The sequence below is a fragment of the Dicentrarchus labrax genome, unplaced genomic scaffold, assembly GCF_905237075.1.
Source record: "Dicentrarchus labrax unplaced genomic scaffold, dlabrax2021, whole genome shotgun sequence".
NCBI lineage: Eukaryota > Metazoa > Chordata > Actinopteri > Moronidae > Dicentrarchus > Dicentrarchus labrax.
In genome coordinates, this window is record NW_026136704.1 from 6,412,108 (window position 1) to 6,437,540 (window position 25,433).

The 25,433-nt window shown below is 40.2% G+C and overlaps 1 protein-coding gene across 3 annotated transcripts in view; it reads left to right on the forward strand.

The window, feature by feature from the left end:
• The first annotated feature begins 4,932 nt into the window (after nucleotides 1-4,932).
• The window catches only part of snx19b (sorting nexin 19b), a 48,233-nt gene continuing 27,732 nt past the window's right edge, over nucleotides 4,933-25,433 (forward strand). Inside the window, exons 1-11 of one of the 3 annotated variants that reach the window (XM_051397475.1) lie at nucleotides 4,933-5,039; nucleotides 6,225-6,495; nucleotides 6,678-6,872; nucleotides 7,952-9,178; nucleotides 10,446-10,644; nucleotides 10,816-10,916; nucleotides 11,030-11,149; nucleotides 11,399-11,523; nucleotides 12,867-12,960; nucleotides 13,058-13,202; nucleotides 16,667-16,796. In XM_051397475.1, coding sequence (XP_051253435.1) covers nucleotides 4,963-5,039; nucleotides 6,225-6,495; nucleotides 6,678-6,872; nucleotides 7,952-9,178; nucleotides 10,446-10,644; nucleotides 10,816-10,916; nucleotides 11,030-11,149; nucleotides 11,399-11,523; nucleotides 12,867-12,960; nucleotides 13,058-13,202; nucleotides 16,667-16,796 — 2,684 coding nt within the window. In that variant the 5' untranslated portion in view covers nucleotides 4,933-4,962. The remainder of the gene's footprint in view (nucleotides 5,040-6,224; nucleotides 6,496-6,677; nucleotides 6,873-7,951; nucleotides 9,179-10,445; nucleotides 10,645-10,815; nucleotides 10,917-11,029; nucleotides 11,150-11,398; nucleotides 11,524-12,866; nucleotides 12,961-13,057; nucleotides 13,203-16,666; nucleotides 16,797-25,433) is intronic. The other 2 variants (XM_051397473.1, XM_051397474.1) reach the window with 2 other exon arrangements.

Here is a 25,433-nt window from a genome sequence, read left to right on the forward strand (position 1 = left end):
TTATATAATAAAAGCCCCAAATATCTGAAAATACTTCAATAATTTCTCTGTCTGAATCATTAATTTGTGTATTATGGGCAAATGCTTGTCCAGTAGTTACAAACAGGTGTATTAATGAAATATAAGAACGAAAATAATGGAAACTATGGCCAGTATTTTTAGATATTTGATGTCTATATTATCTAAATAAAAGACAGGAAATAAGGAGATGAAACAAAAGTCACTGATACAAATTATTATTTAGTGTGCACAAGATTTAAAAAAAAAAAATCACTTTATTTAGGTGCTTTAGGGGCTCCATAAACCTGCGCTACAAGAAAGTAAATAATATTGGTCTTACATTTCCTCTGTCAGAAACATGATTTTATTCAATGGCCACTGTTTGCTAACATATTCACTCCCCCAAATTGCAAATGTAAAGAAATCGTGGGAAATACTGCAGACCTGATCGCCTTTTTTCCTGAGAGTCAGATGAGAAAATCAATAGCCCTCTCATGTCTGTGTGTTCAGTATAGAGCTGGAGCCAGGGGCAATTAGCTTAGCTTAGCATAGATAATAGGAGCAGGGGGAAACAGCTAACCTGGTTCCTAACCTAACCTAACCTAAGTTCAAAAGCTTAATTAATAAATTAGCTTAATTAACACACCTCTTGTTTAATCTGTACACAAAGTGCAAGTAATTATAGGCTACTGCACCACACAACAACAAATTGTCATTTTTACATTCCCGTTTCTGTATAAATTAAACAAAAGAAAATGTGTTAGCGAACTTTAGTGGTGTTCACAAGCCTTCCTAAACCCCGCCCCTTTTTGGTCTGTGTTGAACAGTTGAGCAAGCCTCTGTCATCGTTCTCCTTTACCAAATATGCTATGTGTTTGTCTATGTTGAAAGGTTAGCTAGCTAGTTTGGTGGCTAGTTTACCAAGGTTACAAAAGGGTTGGGACATAGGAAGGGTCAATTTTTTTAACTTTGGAGGGAGCTAACTGTTTGTGGTTGCTTCCAGTGATTGTGCTAGTCCCCTGGCTCCAACTTTATAGGTTACTTAGCATGCAAACATCAGAATGATATCTTCTTATTTCACTCTGAGAAAAGTTTATTTTCCAAAATGTCAAGATTGTCTCATAACCAATGTCGTGTTCAATGAACAGTTTTTTTGTGTTTTGGCGGCATCATGCGCTAGCTTGTTTTTCAGACCCAGAAGTCAACAACCCAGGTTATGGAGTGACGCAGGAAAACTGCATTCTTTGTAAAGCCAGCAGGGAGAGCTCCATTGGCTGCAATAACACACTCTAATGGAGAATGAGCCAACTTCTCACTTGATTTATGAGCACAGTAAACAGTTTCTTAATGTGTTTATGGTCTCAATGGCTAGTTTCATGTCTTCTTCAATACACCATGATGTTCATTTAGTAAAGGATGGTCCCATTTAGAGTAAAATAGACCATAAAGCAGGTACGCTCTCATTCTCAGTGAGTCCGTCCAGCTCAACACACCGAACTCAGATCAAACTGTCAAACTAGGCAGTGCTGATCAGATATGGATCAAGATTCTGTTACTGTGTTCACTATTTCTCACATAACTTTTGAACTTAAGGTGATGTCACGATAGGTTCACAGGGTGGAACAGAGCCTAACTTTGTAGCAAGCAAGCTGTTTGTGCCTGCCAGTGTTTTATGCTAAGCTAAGTGAATCATTTCCTGGCTCCAATCCTGTATTTAGCACATTTCTTTCTTTTTATACTCTTTACTCTAAAAGAAAAGTGAAATTGTCACGATAGTTTTATCAAACTAATGACTGGGTGTTCAATTAAGTTCTGTTGTGTTGAGAATTTAGCAGCATCATAGGGCTGCTTGTTTTTCAGGACCAGAAGTCAACAACAAAGAGTTATGGAATGAGACTTCTGTCATATGAATATAGCTGGAGGTCATTTGTGCTTTGCAGATTACAGAGAGAAGACATTCTCACGCTTTGTCGAACCACTTTAGTTTCCTTTGTGTCTCTGTTGGTGTGTGCCATGTCATCGACCTGAGAAATGAAGAGTTTTCTAACTGAGTAGCAATACTCTCCTACTTATAATGGCAGCTTACAAAAACAGTGTAGAAAAATAAAGAGGTATAAATAAAATACAGTACAAGATAAACAATAAACTCTTTGCTAGATAAACAATAAACTCTTAGCTATATATAGAAAGTAGAGATAAGAATAAAAATAAAATAAGATAAAATTCAATAATTTCAAACATATTTGGAATAAAAAGAGAGAATTTACTCCAAAAACTCACTTGTACTCAAATATTTAAGTATAACTAATCCCCAAATTAATTTATCTCTTTTTGTTTGTTTTGAACAGCCTTTATCTGACATTTTAACCACTTTAAGTATTTGTACATTATAAAGCCACTGTGTGCAGGATTTTTATGTGATTGGTAGGATGATGTGTATTTTTATTCTGGTCCATAACTTTTTGTTCCTAGAACAATGAGACAGTCCCAGTGAAGGCTGGTGCAGTCAGTGCTGATTATAGTGTCACAGTGCCAGCCAAAGTGTCTTTAACCACAGTTATGCCGAGACCAAGCTTTAAAGTCAAGAAGAAGACAGTTGTTGCTGTAGCAAAACAAGTCTGATTATGTTTAGATGAATATTATTTATGGGTGGCACAGTGATGCAGTGGTTAGCCTCACAGGAAGAATGTTCTCTGTTCTGTATAGGGTGGCTAAACACCATTAGAGAGGCAGCATGACATTTTCATGTTTTGCAATTAATAGTGGTATCAGTTACCTGTGTCTGATGTTATCAAACACACACCCCTAACCTGCATGGCTTTGAACAACTTCTCAACACAGTACATACTAATCAAAAAAATACAAAAAGAAAAAATACAAAAAAAATTGTACATAAATAACAGATTAAAGCCATTTTAGTTTGCTTTGTGGCTCTGGAGGTCCATCGATCTCTCTAATCTGACTTGTTTTGCTAAAGCAACAATTGTCTTCTTCTAAATTCTTCATTTTTCAGAATGCTGAACTGCATTTCTTGAAACTTGTCAAGAACAAGTAAGATAGGCCTATATTAAAAACAAGAAGGAACTGTTTTTTTTTTTTTGTTGATTATTGCATTATTATTTACTTTTGTTTTGTATTTGAAGTATGTATTCTGTTGATTGAACATGCAGGTTAGGGGCGTGTGTTTGATTAGTCAAACGTCAGACACAGGTAACTGATACCATCATTACTTGCGCCTTTGCCTTGCAGGCATTGCTGGAACACCACCTGGTTCCACCAGTCTGTAAAGTTAAGCTGAGGTTACATAGGGACACGTTCTTAAGGCATATAAAGCTTCAGAAGGAGTCATAGTATTCCCTTTTCATAACATTGTATTTCTTTAGCTACTCAAAGCTGAGGTGAGATGGGTGGTCATACAATAACAAATTCATTAACTGTACTAGTAACACATTGAACTGTTGATGCTCTCTTGAACTCTGGAGGCAGAGAGAATGAAACCGAATTCATCAGGAAGCTACAGTTTAACAATCCACAGAGATAATGGATCTATGTCAAATACAAAACAAACAGTAGACTTTAATGTAAAAGGCACAACATTAACATGATATGTCATATTCATAAATGTGCGAATGAAGTAAAAATAATTTGAGAAAAACATGAAAATGTCATGTCTATACAGAACAGAGAACATTCTTCCTGTGAGGCTAACCACTGCATCACTGTGCCACCCATAAATAATATTCATCTAAACATAATCAGACTTGTTTTGCTACAGCAACAACTGTCTTCTTCTTGACTTTAAAGCTTGGTCTCGGCATAACTGTGGTTAAAGACACTTTGGCTGGCACTGTGACACTATAATCAGCACTGACTGCACCAGCCTTCACTGGGACTGTCTCATTGTTCTAGGAACAAAAAGTTATGGACCAGAATAAAAATACACATCATCCTACCAATCACATAAAAATCCTGCACACAGTGGCTTTATAATGTACAAATACTTAAAGTGGTTAAAATGTCAGATAAAGGCTGTTCAGAGTCTCACTCCATAACTCTTGGTTCACACTGCCTACCTGAGCAGTGCGTGATGACTACAGCTCTGAGCAGCTGCGTCCGGCACATGCTCTGTGTTTACACTGACAGCGTGCCAGCTGCTGCCAGCCCTATCTTTCTATACTATCTTTCTTTCAATAGGTTATTGAGTTTGCCTTTATAAAAGCCTTGCTAACATATGAATGGATTCTGTCTACAGAAACACCAGAGCTTTTAATCTCAAACACATACAATGTTCAGTGTCTGCCCAGAATATCTTTGTGTCAGTCCAATTCTAAAACATATGTCATATATATTTTAATCCACATAAACCACATTTATCAACACTTTAACTATACCGGTTGAACCCTTTATTAAGAGATGGCCACAAAACATTTCCCCAGGGGACGAGCCACAACTTATAGGATATTTTTGATAAATGCATTAGAACAATTTTACTAGATAATGTTTACTTAAAGTTTTTATATTATAATATAAGCATTATATTGTCCGATGTATTTTCAGTTGTGAGTTACAGTTTATAAAACATGTACACACCCCTTGGCAAAGAATTAAACACCACTATGTATCCTTAGGGTGTAACCATTGACAGTATAGGGTGTAAGTGACGGTGAATTAAATTTGGAGACAAACTCTTTATATGTCAGGTGACCATCTGCATTAAAATTTGGTCAATGCAAGTAACATTTTATCATGATGAAACAACATATCCCATGAGTCTTAGCCGCTGACAAGGCCTTGTGGAAGCTGTAGTTGTTGAATACCAGCTAAACAATCCCTGTTTTATCTTTATCTTTTTAAAGCGACATAATGTCCTAATTCTAGGTTTTTCTTTTGTTGTCAATACAATGACTCATTCTCGCGCTTCCAAAGCATCAGGGGTGCGCGGGAGCTATTTCAACATACGTCATGATACAGGAAGTAAACAAACCAGACCAAAGTGTTACGCTCACGAGACCTCTTGAGTGCCATGACAGCTCGGGCAGGTTCATTATTTTTCTCTTTTATTATAATATGTAACGTTAGCTAGGGAAAATGTATGTATAATATGAGGCCACTTTACATGTTGCAGCGTGCCCGCGATGTGTTCTTTAAATTTGTAGCCGAGCAAGGATACTAAAATGTTTGGGTCCTAGCCTAACGCCACGTATCTCTAGTAAAATATTCAGCAATTTAAAGAAGGTATGCCTATTGGCAAAGAGTGACACCTCACAAGACATTATGGAAGTCCTCAAAGAAATTGCTAGGATCCTCTCTTCATTTCGGCATCAATTTAGTACATGTAAGAGTAATGATGTAAATAATATTTGGACTTCTGTCCCCGCGCCCAGTTTTCTTCCACTGCTGATGAGCCGTAGAGGGTGGAGATGGAGAACGCGCTGTAACGTCAATTCTATCATAAAGTAGACATTATGTTGGAATATATTGCTCTAGGTCGAATAACATGTATGCCGAATGTTCTGCTGTTGCTTGTTATGGATCCAGTTAGCTCCCAAAACCATGTTTGTCGCCCGTATACACGTCATGCGACACTTAAACAGTAAATTGTCAAATTTATGAACGGGGTTTGGTTTGGCGTTTTCTCATTACATCAGATAACGGTATACAGTGCTATCATTAGTCAAACACGTACATAGCTGGTGCAGGTTATTCATACTGATACATACAGATAAACAAATAATAATTCTGCAACATAATTGTGTGGCTGGGAAGATAATCGAGCTAGTAAACATTCGTTTAGTGCATCGTGCAAACAAACGTTAGCAGCTAGCATAAAAATGTTTGGCTCTACAGTTAAATCCAATTAAATAATAAGTGGTTTATCATTAATCAGGTTTAATATCTTATATGTTTATTTGATATTGTGTTTATGTTATATGTATTAATAACTATATATATGTCTTTAGTTAAAGTACACAAACACACAGCCAGCATAAGGAGTGGTTGCTTTAAGCTGATGTAGACTCTTCTCTGCTTCTTCCTTGATGGGTAATTGCAAAGGGGTCAGTAGGGGCCCAACAATTCTTTTTTGCCCTGGGCCCTCTTTGCAGGTGAATCTGACCATGCACTCATTCTCTTTAATTTATACTGATCACATACAGCCATGCATGCAGCTCCTCTGTCTGTTTTGAATGTTGTCCCTAATCTGTACTCTCCTTTTGTTTTTCAAGGTGTGATGTTGCTCTGGCCTGCATGATCTCCCCATCTCATCCTGAGGGTGTCAAGCAAGACAGTGCCATGACTGAGGTGTTGGGACAGAGGAGCCTGTTGGGCTTTGGTGTGCTGTTGGCATGGCTGGTACTGTTCCACCTGCTGGTCAACATCTGGCTGCTGTGCGTGTTCACCAGCCTGCTGGTGGTGCTCGGCGGCTGGCTCGGCTCGCAGGCCGTCCTGGAGTCCAACAGTGTGGTTCACCTGGAGAGGTTTATCACCCTGGAGCAGGTCACTGTACAGTTAACTGTGCTTTACAGTTTGAGTATTAGTGCCACTTTTCACTTGTAGACATGGTTATAAATATATTATTGGGTTTACTGAGCTCAGATAATCTTAGCCTTTCTTGCTTTTGGGAAACAGGGGCCCATATCTATTTCACTTAATTTACACTTGTCATCGCTAAATTTCAGGTTCCACCGTCTGTGGAGGATGAGCAGCACTTGGACCAGGAGATCCACAACACAGTGAGAAAAATCATCAGGGACTTTGTCACCTCCTGGTACGCCACTGTGTCCTCTGAGAGTTGTTTTGAAACGGAGGTTCAAGAGGCAATGATCTCTATGGCCATGGAGCTGAAAATACGCGCAAGACAGGTCGACAGGAAGGTACTTTGTTTTAAAGACATCAGTACTGGGAGCATTTGCAGTGTTTAAGAGAAACAAGGTTAACAGAACTAGGTTTTCTGTTGGGGAATTTTTTATAGCTTGTTTATTACTTACCATTTACTCTACATTTACAGAACAGAGACACTTTTGATTCTTCATAGTTCTTCAAAGTTTATTTAGACGCATTGAAGCGCTTTAGCTTGGGACCACTTGTTAGAGAAATTCTTCTAAAATCTTGAGAGTTGCTACTTCTCTGAAGAATTACAGACCTGGTGTGGTGAATCAAATCTCTTTACTTCATGCAGCATGGAGAAAAGACCTCAGCATGGTTGTTCTCTGCCAGACTTTCAGTATGTCTTGCCTTATATACCATCAGGTAAACAGAGGAACAGTTGGTGACCCCTGACAAATTGATTAAATCAGTTCTTCCTTCAAGTGTTAATCATGTATCAAATACCTTAGACCTTTCTTTGTACAATGGTCCTTTAATATTACCCTGTAACGCTGAGCAGATTTAATATGACTTCATTACAACTCAAACACGAAAATTACATGGGCATCATCAGATCAATACATTGATTCTGCAATGTCCATTTCCCACACACTCATCACAAGTTATGGTCTCAGTGTGGACATGAGCTCATCATATATCTTATTTTAAAGTATTATAAAGTCTCCAGTATTTAACGAAAAAAGCAAGAATTAGAGAAGAGTGAAACTAAATAAGCTCAATTTTGTTTAACTTTATGTAATATTTTTGTTCTTATCTCGAATATTTAACTTAAGTATCTTTTAATAAAGATATTTGTTAAAGAAAGCAGCCTTCTGAGTACCTTTGTATTATCATATCAGTGCACAAACCACATAGAAAAGGTCTATTTTCATTCCAGCTCAAAAATTCACAATATCAGCTCAGTAATCGGTGACTATTTTCCTGCCAAAACCGGTATCAGTCTCAAAAATCTCAAATCGGTTGGGCTCTGGCGGTATCGAAAGAAACTATCATCAGATTTACTCAAATGACATCACATTTACATTTTGGAAACAGTCTTTGATGGGACATTTTTCAATCCCCACAGGAGCTGACCCAGAGGATCCTAGATCTGTTTGGCTGCCACCTGCAGGATTATATCAGGGCCAAGGAGCTGGTGAGCGAGCAGCCTCCGACAGCAAAGTGGAGCGGCGATAGCGAGCAACTGTGGAAAGCGTATTCCAGCATCACCGCGCCTCACCTCGCCATGACCAGTGAGGCAGTGGAGGTAAACTATACCAGAGCGGTCGTAGATTTGCTGCTGCACGTTTTGGTGCAGTCGCCGCACTTGGAGACCCGCACCGGACGGTTCGTGGTCGGAGAGCTCATCACCTGCAACGTTCTGCTCCCACTCATTGCGAAATTGTCTGACCCTGACTGGTTGAACAGTCTGATGATCGAAATATTCGGCAAGTCTAGCAAACCACAGGAGCCAGTTACAACAGCCCCGCCGACTTCACCACCACCGCTACCGCCGCCGCTGCCCGCTCAATCAGAGCTCGCTCCACTACAAGAGACAACGCATGTTTTGCCAAAGAATAATAAAGTTCCTCCAGTAGGAGCTGAGACTGAAATGGTAAATGACACAGAGACGGCCACACCCGAACTCTCTGTCTATGATGTTGTTGACTCCGAGGAGGTGGACTGTCAACAGAACAACGCTGAAGAAGAAGAACCTACTGTACCCTTTTTAAGGCACTACATGAGAGGAAGCAAGTCAAACCCATTTTACCAGGAAAATGACTCTGACCTGGATTCTCCTTTAGACTATAAACGAAGTTCCATTGATTCCCTGGTCATGATAGGCCATGAGGAGGGCCTGTATGACAGACAGAAAGAATCTATTGAGAGCAATAATGGCGTGGAGCTGGAGGATGTTTTCCCAAGCCCAGTGAATGGCTCTTGCCCTAAGGTCCTGGTAAATTCACAACCAGTAGAGTACCCCAATGGCTGCGTAACCTCACCAGTTCAGGCAGCCGAGGGGGCTCCCACTATCAGAAGCCTTCAGGACCTGGAGAAGGAGGGCAGTTCCCCTTCAGTAAACCCAGCCAGGGAGCTCCTTCTGGGTGTGGAACAGAGTGGGCTGGGGACCCCCAGTGAGCTGACTGAAGTCAGTCCGTTGCAAGGCAATTCCCCTATGCCGTCGTTCAGTTTTGAGCCCCTCAGCAGCCCCGATGGACCAGTCATCATCCAGAACCTCCGCATCACCGGCACCATCACAGCTAAGGAACACCGCGGCACCGGCTCACACCCCTACACTCTTTACACTATCAAAGTAAGGAGATGGCATGACCTAAATCTGTGTCTCCTTCCTCTGTTCATTATTAGCATTGTTATCTTTGCAATCCAGTTGTTCTATGGTGTCCACGTCTGGTGGCACTAGGCTGATGTAAGGCCCAAAGATTACAACCCAAAGAAATGTTCAAATACAACTTTAAAAGTTACAGATGAAGAATTGTTAAAAAGTGAATGGTTACATATATGAGATTTAAAAGACCAATATAGCAGCAAAAAACAATTTACTAGCTATGTAAAGATATAGTGGAGTCATGGTGTGGTGCAGAGAATGATGTCACACTCCCCCTGCCTGTGTTGCTATCCCAGCCTTTCTGTGCTTTGTTAACAAACCCGGTCTGGCCACATGTTCATGTTAGTGCATGTAAGTCCCTCTGTGTACAACAGAGTAGAGCGATTGAAACAGCTGTTTTTCTCATCTACTTCAGTGAATTTAGGATATGACTTTGGAACAGTGGAAAGACTCAACAAAGACAGTTTTGATACATTTTCTTTTCTTTATGTCCACTTCGAATAAGTTAAAATTGCTGATTTTGTCAATGGAGGCGCGCGGTAGCGATATTACAGCTGTTTATGGTTAAACCAAAGGTCTATCTCTGTAGAGAATCTTTCCATTATGTTGTCAGACACTTATAATAACAATCTGATCCTTTCAGTGGCAAAAACAAGCACTTGTATTGGACGTACTTTGACCGCACATTTGTCCCCAAGGATTAGAAGTTATATGGCAGCAATAGGAACCTGTTTTCTCATCTAACTCTGTGAATTAAGAGATTATTTTGACCAAACCAGTGTTGGTGAGTGTTGGAAAGACTAACAAAGATGGCTTTAATGAGTTTTATTTTGCCCAGTCTGATGTGTGTTTTATGGTTATCTGCTGGGTAAAATTACATGTATGCCAGTGGAGTCTGGTTGGCTGTAGTGCCCATTGTTTTGGTCTGAGATGCTGATTCTGTCGTGCATCATCTAGTTTGAATTTCTATTTTTATTTCAAATATTGATTCTTACAACATTATCGTTTTTTATGTAGTCCATACATTTTAAATTGAGTAGGAACAAATCATTTATTTCATATTATTTCAAATGTTGACATTTTGGACATACAATATTTAAAACCCAACTGTTCATTTACTATTTTCATCCTAGGGTTGATTTTTGTATCCTAGTTTTCAAGATTAAAACTGTCAAAATAGTCGAATTGAACTACTTAGTGGTCAAGCCTCATACTATGTTGTGTTGGTTTTCAGTATGAGACAGCGATGGGCTGTGAGAACCCCGGAAGCCTCCAGTCGGGCTCCGAGGATGCTGAAGTTGTTCCGTCAGGTTGTGAGAATCCGTCATCCATTCAGCCAGTAGCGTATCACATGGTCAACAGGCGATACAGCGAGTTCCTCAATCTGCAGACACGGCTGGAAGAAAAAACAGAACTACGGAAACTCATCAAAGGTAGGAAGGATGGACTCACCACCAGTGAGCACAGTCGCTAGTTAGCTTTAGTCCGGCCTATCTGGATTAGCAGTTGAATTCTTGGCCATTGCTTAAAAGGTCCAGTTTGATTTGGTTCTGGTACTTGAGCCAACATCCATCCAACATTTTTGTAATATGACTGTGTTTCAGGTGTGAAAGGTCCCAAAAAAATATTTCCAGACATGCCGTTTGGAAACATGGACAGTGACAAGATAGAGGCCAGGAAAGGACTTCTGGAGACCTTTCTAAAGGTTAGTGGGCTGATATCTGATCACATGAATTAAGTATTTGTATTCCTAATGTAACATTTTATGATGTTTTGGATCTTTAAGATTGTAGACCAGCATTCTGTCCTCTTTTTCAGCAACTCTGTGCCATCTCTGAAATAGCCAACAGTGAGGAGATGCAGGAGTTTCTGGCTCTCAATACAGACGCCAGGATCGCCTTTGTCAAGAAACCTTTTATCGTGTCACGCATAGACAAGGTTTGATCCTGAATATTTCATCATGGCACAGCTGAATAAACTTGACTTTATGATAAGCACATGTATGCAGGATAATGACTATAATCCGACTTTGATACGATGTCATATGATATCATGTAGAATGATAGAAACAGTTTTTCCATGGTTGTACAATTATGTTTGTATGCATGTTTGTTTTGAAAAATAATTAAGCCTCTATTGGGTTCACAGTAAGTTTGTAAAAAAGTACATGTGTGTTTCTATGTTTAGATCGTGGTGAATGCCATTGTGGACACCCTGAAGACAGCGTTTCCTCGTTCAGAACCTCAGAGCCCAACAGAGGATAACGAGGCAGAGGTGGACGGAGGGAAAATAACTACCGACAAGAAGAGCAAGTACGACTCCAGAGATCCAGACCAACTTATATCCACATATATGCCAGAAACACAAACCCATACACAGCCCTTTTGCAGGCTTACAGGCAAAAATGTAGGATTTCCCTGCTTCACCTCCACAACCTTATTTATGAGAGCCAGTTTTAATCTCCAGTAGGAATGGCGCAAGTCTGGTCGTTTATTTATATATTATACTATATTATAAACAATACTGGTCGCTTAAGGTACATTTAGCTGCTGTTCTGGAGCTTCAGGTAATATCACATATCATACACACTGGTCATGGAAATACGAAAAACTTTACTGAACACTTTAAAGGATCAGTGAGTAGAATTTAGTGGCATTTAGTGGTGATTGAGAAACTGTTCCAAAATTCACAAAAGGCCCTATCTAAAGCCAGTGTTTGTCCACTCTGGGCTACTGTATAAACATCTTATTTTCAGCTGATTATACACTAATGAAAACATAGCTATGAATCCATTTCTGACAATAGATCCTCCTAAATGTTACACACTGGACCTTTTAAAGACATTCCGTCCATGTTGGCATAACAGTAGCAGAATGAACCTTCAAAGTCAAATAATGGTTGTGTTTGTTGGTGGGAAGGCTGTGAGGGATCATCAACAAGATCTAGGGGCACAGCATTAACATCTGTGCGTTATATGCCTCTGGGGAAGGTCCTTGCAGGTAAAGTGTTACAGTGTGATCTCAGAGTCATACAGTCTTAATGCAGATTTAATTGCATACTAGCCGTGTTTCTATTAATGTCTTTTGAAGTATCGCATTAGAAAAAGTTTGATGGAAACAGCAAACCTCTTTAAAAAACAGAAAACCTTTGCAATAATGTTTTGACACTTGCTTGAGGTTGTTTTTGCCCTTTTTGAAAAAGAGTTAATGCTCTTAATGAGAGATGGAAACACTTTTTCCGTATAACTTCTGATGTGACAGATGAGATATTCCCGCTCCGACAGCCTTCTCATCGCTCCCACTGCTCTATAACACATCCATGATCGCTCCACACAGATCTGATAGAAACCTTCCTGACACAAACAGACATGTCATATTTCCATCCTCTTTTCTGCATTGTCTTTCACCATTTGACCACCATTGGCACCACCTACTGCTAATTTCAATGAACCAAAATTCGCATTTTCTTTGACCGATTGAAACTTTGCGATCCATTTGGAAGGAAACATGGATGATAAAGAGAGATGGAGGTGTTGTTTTGTGTGTGTGTGTGTGTGTGTGTGTGTGTGTGTGTGTGTGTGTGTGTGTGTGTCTGTCTGTCTGTCTGTCTGTCTGTCTGTCTGTGTGCGCACATTAATTTGTTTGTATGATCCCAGGTCTCGCCTTAAGTTCTCCAGTAAAAACATCCCCTTTATGAACGGCTCAGACATTAGACCGCCAGTTTTGTTCAGTTTGGACCAAACCAGCACAGTAAGTAACTTACAGTAAAATCTGCACTTTGATATGCACTACTGATGTTTCCAGTTTTTTTTCTGCTTTTTATACCTTCTCCTCTCTGTTCTCAAAGGCGTTTAATGGGATGTCCTTTACCGATTTGCAAGCCTTTATTACTGAACAAGAAAAACTTTCCATCGGAGCCGAGACGGAGAGGGAGGACAGTCCTGTAGGCTGTTTGGTGGGCAGCTTGAGAGAAAAGCACAGTCAGGAGCCTGGTAAGAATGGGGTGAGGGGATACGTTTTTAGATACTGATGGCTTCTGTTTAGTCTAGTGGAGGAATCATACCAGACAAAGAGAGCTGCTACTACAGTCAGATGGATAACCTTAAATGGATTTAATCAAATATTTGAATTGAGCAAAAATCGAATTGTGAACTTAAATCTTAGCCTCCTAGCCTCCCATCATTATCTCTGCAACCATCACGTCTGCTTGTCTGACTCACCCTGGCCTGTCTGCTTTCGTTTTCCTTCGTGTCAGACCAACTCACTGACTCACTAACTGTTGTCTTCTTGCTTTCCATTCAGTATCTCACCATGATTACAGTGGGACTATCTAATCGAAACCAGCTTGTTCCATATTGCAGGCACGCATCAGATTAGTTTTTTTGGCATAATGCTGCAGCTGAAGCGATGGAAACACAGGAATGTGACTTGGTGTGACAGTCCTTTTATTTTTTCCTTTACAAACCTAAACACTTCCATTAAGTTACTCACTGACAGGAGTTTAAATGCGCATCTGAACTCAGTCTGGATGCTGCCTAGCTTTCGTCAACTGCCAACTCTGTTAGCAATGTGAGCTTAATTTAGTCAATGTTAATGTTCACATGTTATAAAATTTGACTTTTCAGAGAGAGAGAGTGACAATGAGACAATATGAGAGTGTGGGTGGTTGTGAGTACAAAAAAACAGAACTGAGAGTAAAACTCTGACAATATGACAAAAATTAAGATTTTTACAAACACATTTCAGGAAAACTGCCATAGTATAAAGAGTACACCACAATATACATGAACACTACTAGAACAGTGGGATCTGCATTTGTATTTTTTCCAGTCACTGTAACATCCAACATCATAGCCCTCACTTTACATTTACAACACTGCTATCTAGCAGTCGGGGGTTTAAACAAATCGATGTCTTCTAATTTTCTTACACCCCTAACGTGTGTGGAATTAAACTTCACTGCTTCAGTTGCAGAACACTGACAACCAGAGATTGATCTATGATAAATGGGTTGGATGTGGATTAATTATATATGCACTTCCCCCGTATGAAAGCAGTGTTTGTCCAATTTGACCAATCATAGTAATTTAGAGTTTCGCCAGTCATAGCAGTCCCCGCACAAAACGTTGAGCCATACGTCACCAAACTACAATCGATTTCTTTCTCACCGTTACAAGTTGCCTTTGATTTTTAAAGGCCCAGTGTGTCCATTTAGGAGGCCTTAGTGTCAGAAATGGAATATGATATTCATAGCTATGTTTTCTTTGTGTCAGCAGTTTTTTGAGTCTAATCTTTCCAACACAATGATGATAAATCTCTGATAAAGCCACCGTTTGCCTGTCCTCAAGGCAGCCACTTTACGAACCGTTGTTTTTGTTTCAAGACGCTTGGCTCTAACTTTTTTTCATCAGTATTGACCTTGATAAATGGACCAATGCCTAGTGTTAGCCCTAACCCTTAACTGTGTCCCTGTTCTTAACTCTTTATTGGAACGTCTGTCACCATCCACTATGTTGTATCGCCTACCATCACAGCTTCTCTCCATCACAAGGAATGACCATAGGAATAATGGATGATCTCATTAACTTCATATGGAAACTATGTCTGCATTTGCTCGACATTGGAATGAGATGTTCCCCGTTTAATTGCATTTCTTCCTTGTTAGGCATCTGGTCATTGTCTGTTTGAAGGACTGTTTTTTTCCCCCGGACAGGTTAGGGTGAATGAAGAGCCTAATTTTGACCAGACCCTGAAATGTTCCACTATAAAAGTTACCAGACTGACAATTCACAGACTACTATTATGCTACTTTCAAAACAGATAGACATAGATGTCAGAATACCTCTTAACAGTATGTTGAATCATTGAACACCTAATTGCAAAATTCCTTCCATACTCAATTACTGACACTGAAGTTATAGTTTTTTTTCCATATTTGTGGTTTGGGATTCAAAATATCAAGTCCAAAATTCAGTTACCAAACATTCAAGCTAAAAATTGAGCTATCAGGGATAAGCGATCAAGCTTGAATGGAGTTGACCTTTGTAACAGTCAAGTCAAGCTCTGTCAGTCACATTATCCAGGAAAGAGAAGTACAAATGAGCGTCTGGAAAGCCCTGAAAATCTCTAAACATAAATGTCACCCTGCTTAAAAAAATATATGTTTTTCAAATTGCAAACCAAAATGTGCTTTAGGAAATTCCAAACAGAGAAATTCAAACCACACGATTCCCGATAGATTTCACAACAATAGTTATTGTTATTAAGAGCCACCTTCCTTTTTTTGTATCTGTGTTTTCTTTTTCTAAAATCTAATACAATCCAGTACAGCAGCTCAGCCATAAATAGATTCATTACCAAGATAATAATGGTCAGTTTTTCTCAGTATATGTAGTTATTGAGGTTGTTTTTTGCAGTGGTGTTGAACTGGATTGTATTATTTTTAGAGGTGGTTCTAATATTTTGGCCACCTCATTTACAAACATGATGGTGAACGCTCACTAAGTGTGACCTCAGTGCTAAACATATAGTTATAGTTATAGAGATATTTCCATGCTGTTATAAGAATTAAAAGCCTAACCAGGTCAAAAAGGTTTCTCTTAAACCTTTTCACTGATTAAGAAAACTGTGTTTCTTGTGTGCATGATGTTTAATGAATTAAGGTAATTAATAACTTAATAATTAATTTAGTTAGGTTAAACAAACAGGCTTTTCACTCATAATATAGGCTTAAATATTTCCTGCACATAGCATTGAAAGGATTGTTCTAACCAAAAGATGGCTTTTACTAAAAAGATAGTACATTTAGATGTTGTAGAACAGTGGCTCTCAACATTTTTGGTGTCTATGATCCCCGAATTTGTACCCATCAGGTTGTGAACCCATACTTGGTAATTGGGATCCCCATCTGAAAATATTTAGTTATTCCATCACTGTCTGTACTGTAGATTGGCAGATTAACAGTGAAGAGTGTGAAACCTATGAACAGATTAGTGAATCTTATACAGTCTCTGATTGGGCTAACTTCTTCTCCATTAAATAACAGTGAAATTAATATATTCCCCCTCAAAGTCCCCTGGCCATCCTGGACCCCAAATTGAGAACCACTGTAGTGGTTTCACACTGCTACACTACAATCACACTCAGCAGAACCAGCAGTGTCTAGGTGTAACCACATGAGGGCAGTGTTAATAAATGTATGACGTGGAGTGCTGATGTGATTACTGGACAGGCATTTTCATCAGATGCATGCAGAAGAAATATTTAGCTCTGAGAACAGATTCTAATGTTTGGTTTTAGATATACAAACATGTCCTTCTCCAGATTCATCTGTCTGTCAGATGCTGCCTTTTCACGCTAAACCGATCTGATCAAGCTGATCTTTTCCTGTACCACAGTAATTATTTATCTATATCATTGAGTGTTTTTATGTGTGTCTTGCATGTTGTGGGCACAGCATCTGAGATGGCGCTGGCTGAGGTGGCTCTGAACATCCTGTGTCTGCTGATGGAGAAGCAGTGGAGCTGGCTGTGCACTGAAAACATTCAGAAGACCATCAGGCTGCTGTTTGGGACCCTTATTAACAGGTGATGTGCTACATTCATTTAACAGTCGGGTGAGGCTACAGAAGAGAGAACTACAAGAAAAACTTGTCTAACTTTACAAAGTGTTTTTTCCCCAGGAAGTTAGAAATAGAGATGCAAAGATGTAAACCCAACACATACTTAAAACAAAATAGATCCAGTTGTTTGCAGTCTGCAACTCTGTCACTAAATGCCACTAAATCCTACACACTGGTCCTTTACTTGAATATTTAACTTAAATATTCTTTAATAAAGTTATTTGTTTAAGAAAGCAACCTACTGAGCACCTTTGCATAGTCATATCAGTGCACTATAGAAAAGGTCTATTTTAATTCCAGCTCAGAAATTCACTAGTGTGTGTGTAGACTTTTTGTCATGTCGAAGAGCCCTCAGAGATTCCTTTTTACTTTGGTGACTAGATGCAGTATAAAGTGTATTTGTAGTTCAGAAACAGAATGGATTTTGACTTTCAGTCCTCTTTTTACCACTGCTCTGAGGTTGGTCAGAGACAAAATTGGGTCAAACTATAATGCAAGACACTTCACGGCTCTGTAAAAATCATCTTAGTTCAGGCAGCAATTACTTGGGTAGAAAGCTTGTTGAATTGAATTATGAACTTAAGAAGTACATGTGTAATGAACAGGGGCAATGATTGACTGTGCCTTCTCATAAAGTTAAATGTTGCAGAATCCTAAATATGCTGTAGATAGATTGCTAACCCACAGTCCTCCTGTACGTTTCCTTTTCCACAACTGAGCAATACACTGACCTGTAAAAGAATTTGCACTTCATCAATGCTGTGCTTAGCTGTAAGGTATGTCTGGTCAGTGGTTAGTTGGCAGCAAACACATGGTATGTGAACTGTAAGTAGACTATGAAGGAGAGTCTAGGTATTTTTGGCAGCTTTTAAACTTTGCATACTCACAGTGTACTGTGAGTCCCAATGGTGTATGCCTGTGATTCCAAAATCTATTATTTTGTAGGGGTGTTTTATCCCGATAAGATATTGTATTGATTCTTTTGATAATGATACAATATTTGCTGATATCACAAAGTCTGTCAAGATACAATTTTGATTCAGTTCAAACCTGGGGCCATTAATCCGGACCGATGGATCGTTCAACTCCTATTATTTCGATAAGCACACCTGAGATAAATAATCTGATGTCAAGTCTATAGTTTGTTTAGTATGTTACGGTAACATTTCTCTGCCCCAGAATTTTGGAACATGCTTTGGTCCTGCTTACATTGGCGCAAAACATGTGTTATGGTGTGAGAACTTGTCAGTACTGTCTCAGTTTAAACCATCCATCCCTTTCTGACGCTTGTGTCGCCGGGTTGCGATGGCAAGAGGCTAGACAAGGTAGCTCAGATGTTCCAGATGCCAGCCACATCCTCCAGTGCTTTCTGGACGATTCAGAGGTTTTCCCAGGGCACGCCGGATGAATCCAATGTGTTTTGGGTCTGTCCCGGGAATTCCTCCCAGTTGGATGTGCCCTGAAAGCCTTCAGAGGAAGGCATCCAACAGACATCTCAATCAGATGACCAAACCATCCTACAGTAACAGAATCCTTTCAGTGTGAAGGAGCAGTGTCAGTATGCTCAAAACGTATTAGTTCGTACATCGTGTTGTCTGACCATGTCTCAAGGCAAAAGTGCTTGAAAGTGATTTTGAAACCCTGCTCACTTTCTCACCTCTGCACATCTGTTTTGGAAAGCCACCGAAATTGTAACACGAAGCAGCCTTCTCAGTTCTAACGTTGAGAAGATATGAGGGAAAATGAGAATTTTATGGATGTCCACTCTTCCGAAGGACACTCATTTCGTTCTTTTGTGTCCGTGATCTCTTTCTTCCGTTTACTGCCTGAAGCACGAGTGTAGGTGAACAATAAGAATGACACTGCATCACTATCGATGTTGCACCAGAGGGGGAAAGAGCAGAGTATTACATGCAACAAAGGGAACGGAGGCCATGTGGCATCTGCTGTGCTGGGCTACCAAGGTGCTCCGAGTCTGTCTTCTTAAAGAGATTTTACAAGGTTTTCTGCAGCAAAGAACCGATGGAAACTTCTATATAGGAGGGGGTCGGGACACGAAGACACATGTTTCCTAGTGGAGATTCCACAGAGAGGGCTGTTTATGAGCTGGAGAGGGATCTCTGGCTCATGTACAGTCTTTAGTCAAGAGAGTTGATATTTTGTCTGTGTTTTACAAAGTCAGGGGCATCACTTGCCATGCAGTTTACCTATTAACCGCTTAACAGAAACATCGAAGACTCCTATAAATATATGCTCTTTATCTGATAAGACAAGCTTGCTATCGCGTTTTGAATAGTATCAAGTCTTTTCACTGTTTCATGTGTTGTAGAGTATATGACTGTATGTGCATACATGCATGCCTGCACTATTTGGCGCTCAAGAGAATGCCTGACATCAACTCCCCAAACATTTGTCACAGATAGGTATAGCTCCTGCTGCCAGTAAACTGAGCAGGCAGACAATGTTCTCAGGTTCTAGTGTTTGTGCTGTTAGTGCTGCGACCTCACGTTCCCTCGGGTGTCAGTACCAGAATATCATTTCTTCATATTGATACGGGGCCCTCTATTTTAAGAAGTTCCACCAGCCAAGTACGAAAGGCCTTGTGCTTTTGTTTGGCCTTGTCTATATTAGGCAGCAGTCTGTCAACATTGCAGTGACAGCTCTCAGTGTGACAGGTATCTCCTCTCATCAACTGGTTTCTCTGTACAGAGGAGACGAGGTGCTCTGGCTGTGAACTGCTGTTGATAGAAACACTACATGTGAAATTGTGATACTAAGATAGCTCTGTTCATGTCAAATGCATAAAAGTAAAATGCAAAAATAAAGCAGAAATAGCTTACATAAAAGTTTAATGATATAAAAGGCTTATATAAAAGCCACTCTACTCAAAGGAAAAAGTGATTGAATGCTGTGAGTGATAGCACAGATTGTTAGCGTATGTCAGCGTGTTTTAAAGTGTCTGGGCCACAACCTTTGGGCTTTAGCCAGAATTTACTGATGGTTACCAGAACCATGCCTTACGTATTTTGGGATGCATGCTATCTAATTAAGACATGCAAAAGACAAAGCAATCTTAGTTTCCATTCCTAGCCTTAAAGCTCTGCTAAGCAATAGTTAAAGCCGTACTAGTGGGAGTTTTTTAGTACACTCATGGCTCCTAGAGGATGAATCCTTATGACTCTGGTGACCCTCTGACTTTTCATCTGTTGCCACCATCAGATTGAGATGTTGTGACAACTATTTGATGGATTGCATGACGTGGTACAGACATTCATGCCACCCTCAGGATGAATTGTAGTAACTTCTGTGATTCTCTGACTTTTCATCTAGCGCCATCTTCAGGTCAGCATTTTAATTTCACTAGTACTTTGGTTTATGACCAAATACTTGAATGTCATTCCCATTCCCCAAACTAAGATTGGTAAACATTATACCTGCTAAGCATGCTAACAGTGTAATTGTGCCTTTTGCTCCGAGCACCGATATGCCTACATACAACCTCACAGAGCCACTAACATGGCTGGTGTTAATATTCAAATTGAATCAAATGACTGAATGAATGAGTGAAACGACGAAGTATTGCCAAGCTCGTGTAGAATTAACACTGATTTGTGCAGCTCTGTGCATCTTGTAACCAACCATTGTTTTGGTTATGTGTCTGCTGGTTGTGTAAGTAGCCTGTTGTTTGCTAACATATTACCCATAACAATGTGCAGACCTGATTGTGTACCAGGGCTATGTTTTAGTGATTTTTTTCAGTATTTTTATTTTATTTTTATTTTTTTTAACGGCCTAAACAAATATCACGGAAGTGCATTTACACCCTACCTTGTAATGTATACAGTGTAATTCAATTCAATTTTTTCAGTTTATAGTTATTCTTATTAATAATTTGATCCACAAATTAGTTTGAAAATCCCATTTAAATTTTTTTTGTGGGACTGACTGGTTATATTAAGTGCTGTGAAGGTTTTTATATAATCTGACATCTGTTTGGTGGGAGGCAAGAGAAGCTGCAGGCAGCAGAAACCTTATCCATGCCAGTCTACAGCTGTAGTGGATGCATGTCTGTCAGAATTTAATTTGGAATTGTGAGTGGATGGAGAAAGTGTGCATTTGTGTGTGGGGGATGAAACCAGGACCCAACAGGCCAAATCTGGGTCTGTGTGTGTGTGTGTGTGTGTGTGTGTGTGTGTGTGTGTGTGTGTGTGTGTGTGTGTGTGTGTGTGTGTGTGTGTGTGTGTGTGTGTGTGTGTGTGTGTGTGTGTGTGTGTGTGTGACAGGTCTGGCTGGAAAAGCCGGCTCTCCGCTCCTATAAATGGGGTCCAAGGCGAGGCTCTGGTTTGGGAGATGTCTGATTTTTATGGACTGGAAAGTGGGACAGTTTAAGATGAATATAGTCTCTTTCTCTTAGACAGCAGTCTGGATGGAAAATCCAGCTGGAGCCAGATTGTTGTCAGTGTCTAGATGTACTGTAGATGTAGCAAGAGTGCAGCCACTTTATGTCAACATCACAAGCATTTGTGGGGATACTCCATGTTCTTTTTGGGTAAATGTGCCTGTAAACACAATGCTTCCTTCATTTGCCAATAAAAGGCTGAGTAAACTCCAGTTGGTGATTATCCTGAGGCAAACTATCAATACTAATGACTATCAATTACACCTTCAGAAAAGCATGCTGAAGCTTATGTCAGCTTTTGAAATGTGTGAAATCATCTCCATAAATGCACGCATGAGAGTGCTGTATAATTGAATGAAATATGCCCTTTGAGACTCCTATACCCACTTACGTGCACTGGACAACGTTGGCTGCAGTCGTGTGGGTGCAGAGAAAGTGGGTCATTGGCGGTGATGATGATACAGTATAATGATTGTAATTAATCAAATTGAATCATGTGGTTCAGATTTTCTCTGCAAGCTGTTCTGCCATCAGACTGTGTTCAGTAAGTTAGGTTATCCTTTATTGTTTCTGACTTCGGGAAACTCATTCTCTGCATTTGACCCATCCTGAGTATTAGGAGCAGTAGTCAGCCACCGTGCGGTGTCCGGGGATCAACTCCAGATCTGGAGAATTGACCTAATGTTTTTGATGGTGGGGGAAACCAGAGCACCAACATGCACACTCCATTCCCAGGACCTTGCTGTGAGGTGACAGTGCTAACCATCGAGCCACCATGCTGCCACTGTAAGTGTGCATCATTCTCCAGAAAACATGTCACATCTGCTGATGGACTGCTGACATTTTTTACCAACTAATGGGCCAATGCACAGGTTCTCTTTGTCGGTGCACCTGTACTACCATCAGTCAGTCGTTTTCTTGTTTGCCAGTGGGGTGCTTGTTTGTCCGTTGGTTTACAACATGTTTTACCTCACCAAACTCCACGGGGCACCTCTGTTCTGCTTGTCTTCTGCTGCACCTGTCACACAATGACATGAGTCTTTATTTTTACTCCCTAAAACGGCATATTAATACTTCCATAAACAATTCAAATGGTACGACAAGTCCTTGCTGACAGCTTGATGATGGAGGTGAGGATGAAGGGGAGTATGGAGGATTTAAAGCTTGTCAACAGTTGTCATAGAGAACGCTCTCACTCTCTCAATCTTTTTCTTCTGCGCTCGCTGTCTCTGCTTCAGCTACACTGTTAATTAATACCCAGGGATCTCCATCTGACATACAGTGGCCTGCTTGGGTTTCAGCGGTGGTGAACGACAAGTTGTTTGGCTTCAGGGAAAGTGGTTTCTGTCTCACTGCTGCACTATTTAGCCAATGACCACATTGTGGCATTTGGAGAGAACTCTGAAGATGTGGTTAGAACTCAAACATTAACAAAATATATAACATTGGCTTTTCCGAGTTCTGGTGTTTATAATCCACTTGCATGCTATTTCATAATTTGTTTTTCACTTTTAAGAGTAGGCAGTTTACCTTTGAATGCAGAATGTATGTAATGAGTATGTGCAGGTGGATTGCTTCAGAGCATTGGAGTATGCTGTATCCAAGAACAACAAAATGTTAATCTGGTTATTACAGTCATAATATGATGTTTTTGTTACAGGCTCATGTAGATGAAATGTAACAACATCAGATACCATAACTTTCACTGGGATCTCCCCTAGTGGTGATGCTAGAGGTGGTGGGTTGGACAGAAGTAGGTCTGAAAGACAAGATGAATAATGGGTTGCATTGAATGTTGAAGATGGTTGAACAGATTCAGTCATATTGTAGAATTTGTGAATGAAAGACACTTGGACAGTGTGGGAAGTGATGGAGACGCTTCCATTCAATGTATACACAATGACAGTCGTACCGCGGAGTTCTGTAGCATTGGCAGGGAGAGGGACGGCAGCTGCTGCTCTTTTGAACACAGCTTATTATCCGGACTATAAACTGTGTTTATGATATTAGTTTGCAGACTTGATCATGTCATAGTGGTAAGCATTTTCTCAAATGTATGCTACATCCTGCTCTAGTGTTAGCAGCAGGCCGGCAGCTGGACTTGCAAAATAGGGGTGGGTAAAAATATTGATACGGCAATATATCGCGATACTTTGCCGCCCAATATAATATTGATTTTTCAACACCGAAGATCGATTTTTAAAAAGAATAATGATTCATGTTTATACGCGTTGTGAATACAGTACGACTTTCGTACCTCCACTCCGGTAGATGGCGCCGAAGAGCGACTCTGCTGTGTGGCGCATGTATTTCTGTATTAGAGAGAGTGGCTGAGGTCTTTCCAAAATGGCTATAGCAAAGCAGGAGAGGAACGCCATTGGCAGAACCAGCAATGCAAGTCTGAAAGGTGGCCTCCTGCCAGATCTCGCGAGAATCCCGAATTGCTTTACGGCGCGACATCACATACATCAGCGACATAAGAAGCAGCCTCAATGGAAGACACTAGCAGGCATTCACTCAGACGTTACCTGGTCAGTAGACATCTTCGGAGTCTATCTTTGCCTGTTCGATGTCCGACACTTCCATCCTACTGAACATGTACTGGTATACGGGGGGAGGGGATCAGGCCGTGAGTGCAGAGACGCAGAGCCGGTGAGTGGTATTTACGACAGTTAACGTTAAATACAAGTACTCCGCAGCGACTCTAGGGGTAACTGTTTGACAAAACCGGAAAACTGCATAGTATGCCTTTAAAAAAGATTGTAAAAACAACGGGTTGGATAAAGATAATGCCGTTTATAAGCATTGTCTCGCTGCCGTGAAATATTGTGGGAACACAACGAACTTGCGAGTGCACCTAGCAAGACACCACGCCGAGATATTAGCACAGAAGCAGCCGCCAAAACGGATTGAGCCAAACCAGACTACGCCAGACTAGAGATGGGTGATATATATCATTTGCGATAATATCGTCATTGTTGTTTTGACGATGTGCAAATTTCCATTATCGAGTATTTAAATTACTTCGCCAAAAATACTGAGACGTACGCGGAAACTCCTCACATCCACTTAATACACGGTGCAGCAACGCTCTACAGCATTGCAGGATTCAGTCACACGACTAGTGGACCTACGTGATCACGCTAGCACCCTCCTTGCAACAGTTTAGCAGCGCATTGTTATGGTAGAGAGAAAGTGCAAGCACCTCCAGTCCCTGAAGCTACCGGTACTTCAGATGATTTAGTGCCGAGACGTGGGTCTACCTCTCTGGCATGGAAATGGTTTAGTTTCGAAAATACTTTTTTAGTGCAGCGCTCAGCTTTAAGTTGAAATCTGTTCGGAAAATGAGTTTTTGAGTGCTCTCAGTGCTAAAAATGTGTTTGGTGGACACAACTCAGAATATTCCAATCACATATTAAAGGATATCGACTGATTATCGTTATCGCCAAAATCCCCCAAAATAATGAGATATTATTTTTTGCCCATATTGCCCACCCCTACGCTGGACAACTTCCTACCATCTACCTCACCTCGTGCTCAGCGTATCACAGAGTCGATGGTGCATTTAAAGATTTGCGCCCTTATAGCGTGGTAGACAACGTTGGCTTCAGTTGGATGCTACATTGTTTGGAGCCGCGTTACAACACTCAGGGTACTTTATTCTTTATGTTTTCAGCTGCACTGTGAGTCGTACTGCAGGTTACAATGATTTCAGTTTGTTGGTCAGGGAAAAGAGATTAATGGTTACTTTGAGATATTTACAGTAGTTTCAGTGACAAGAAATTTAATGCACTTCATTTTATGGTTTCAACTGCAGTGTGTAACACCGCATTTTATTTTCAATATTTGTTTCAGTGAATGTCATGGAAATTAATAAAATGGAGAGGCTGTTTTGAATGAAATAGTTTTGACTCAATGTCATCTGATGTATATATACAGATACTTGTGTTTTCATCTCTATTTATATCGCAATATCGGATATCGTGATAGATGGTGATACTATTGTATTGTGACCAAAGTATCGTGATACGTATCGTATCGTATCGTGATGTTCTTGCCAATACTCACCCCTATTGCAAAATCATGTGATCATGTGAGAATCCATCTTGCCATCCGTCAATATCATGGCCTGTACAGTGGCATTAAATGAATTAGCGTCCTTTGCAGAAGAACTGGCTGGTACGTAGCTCCATAGAGGTTAGC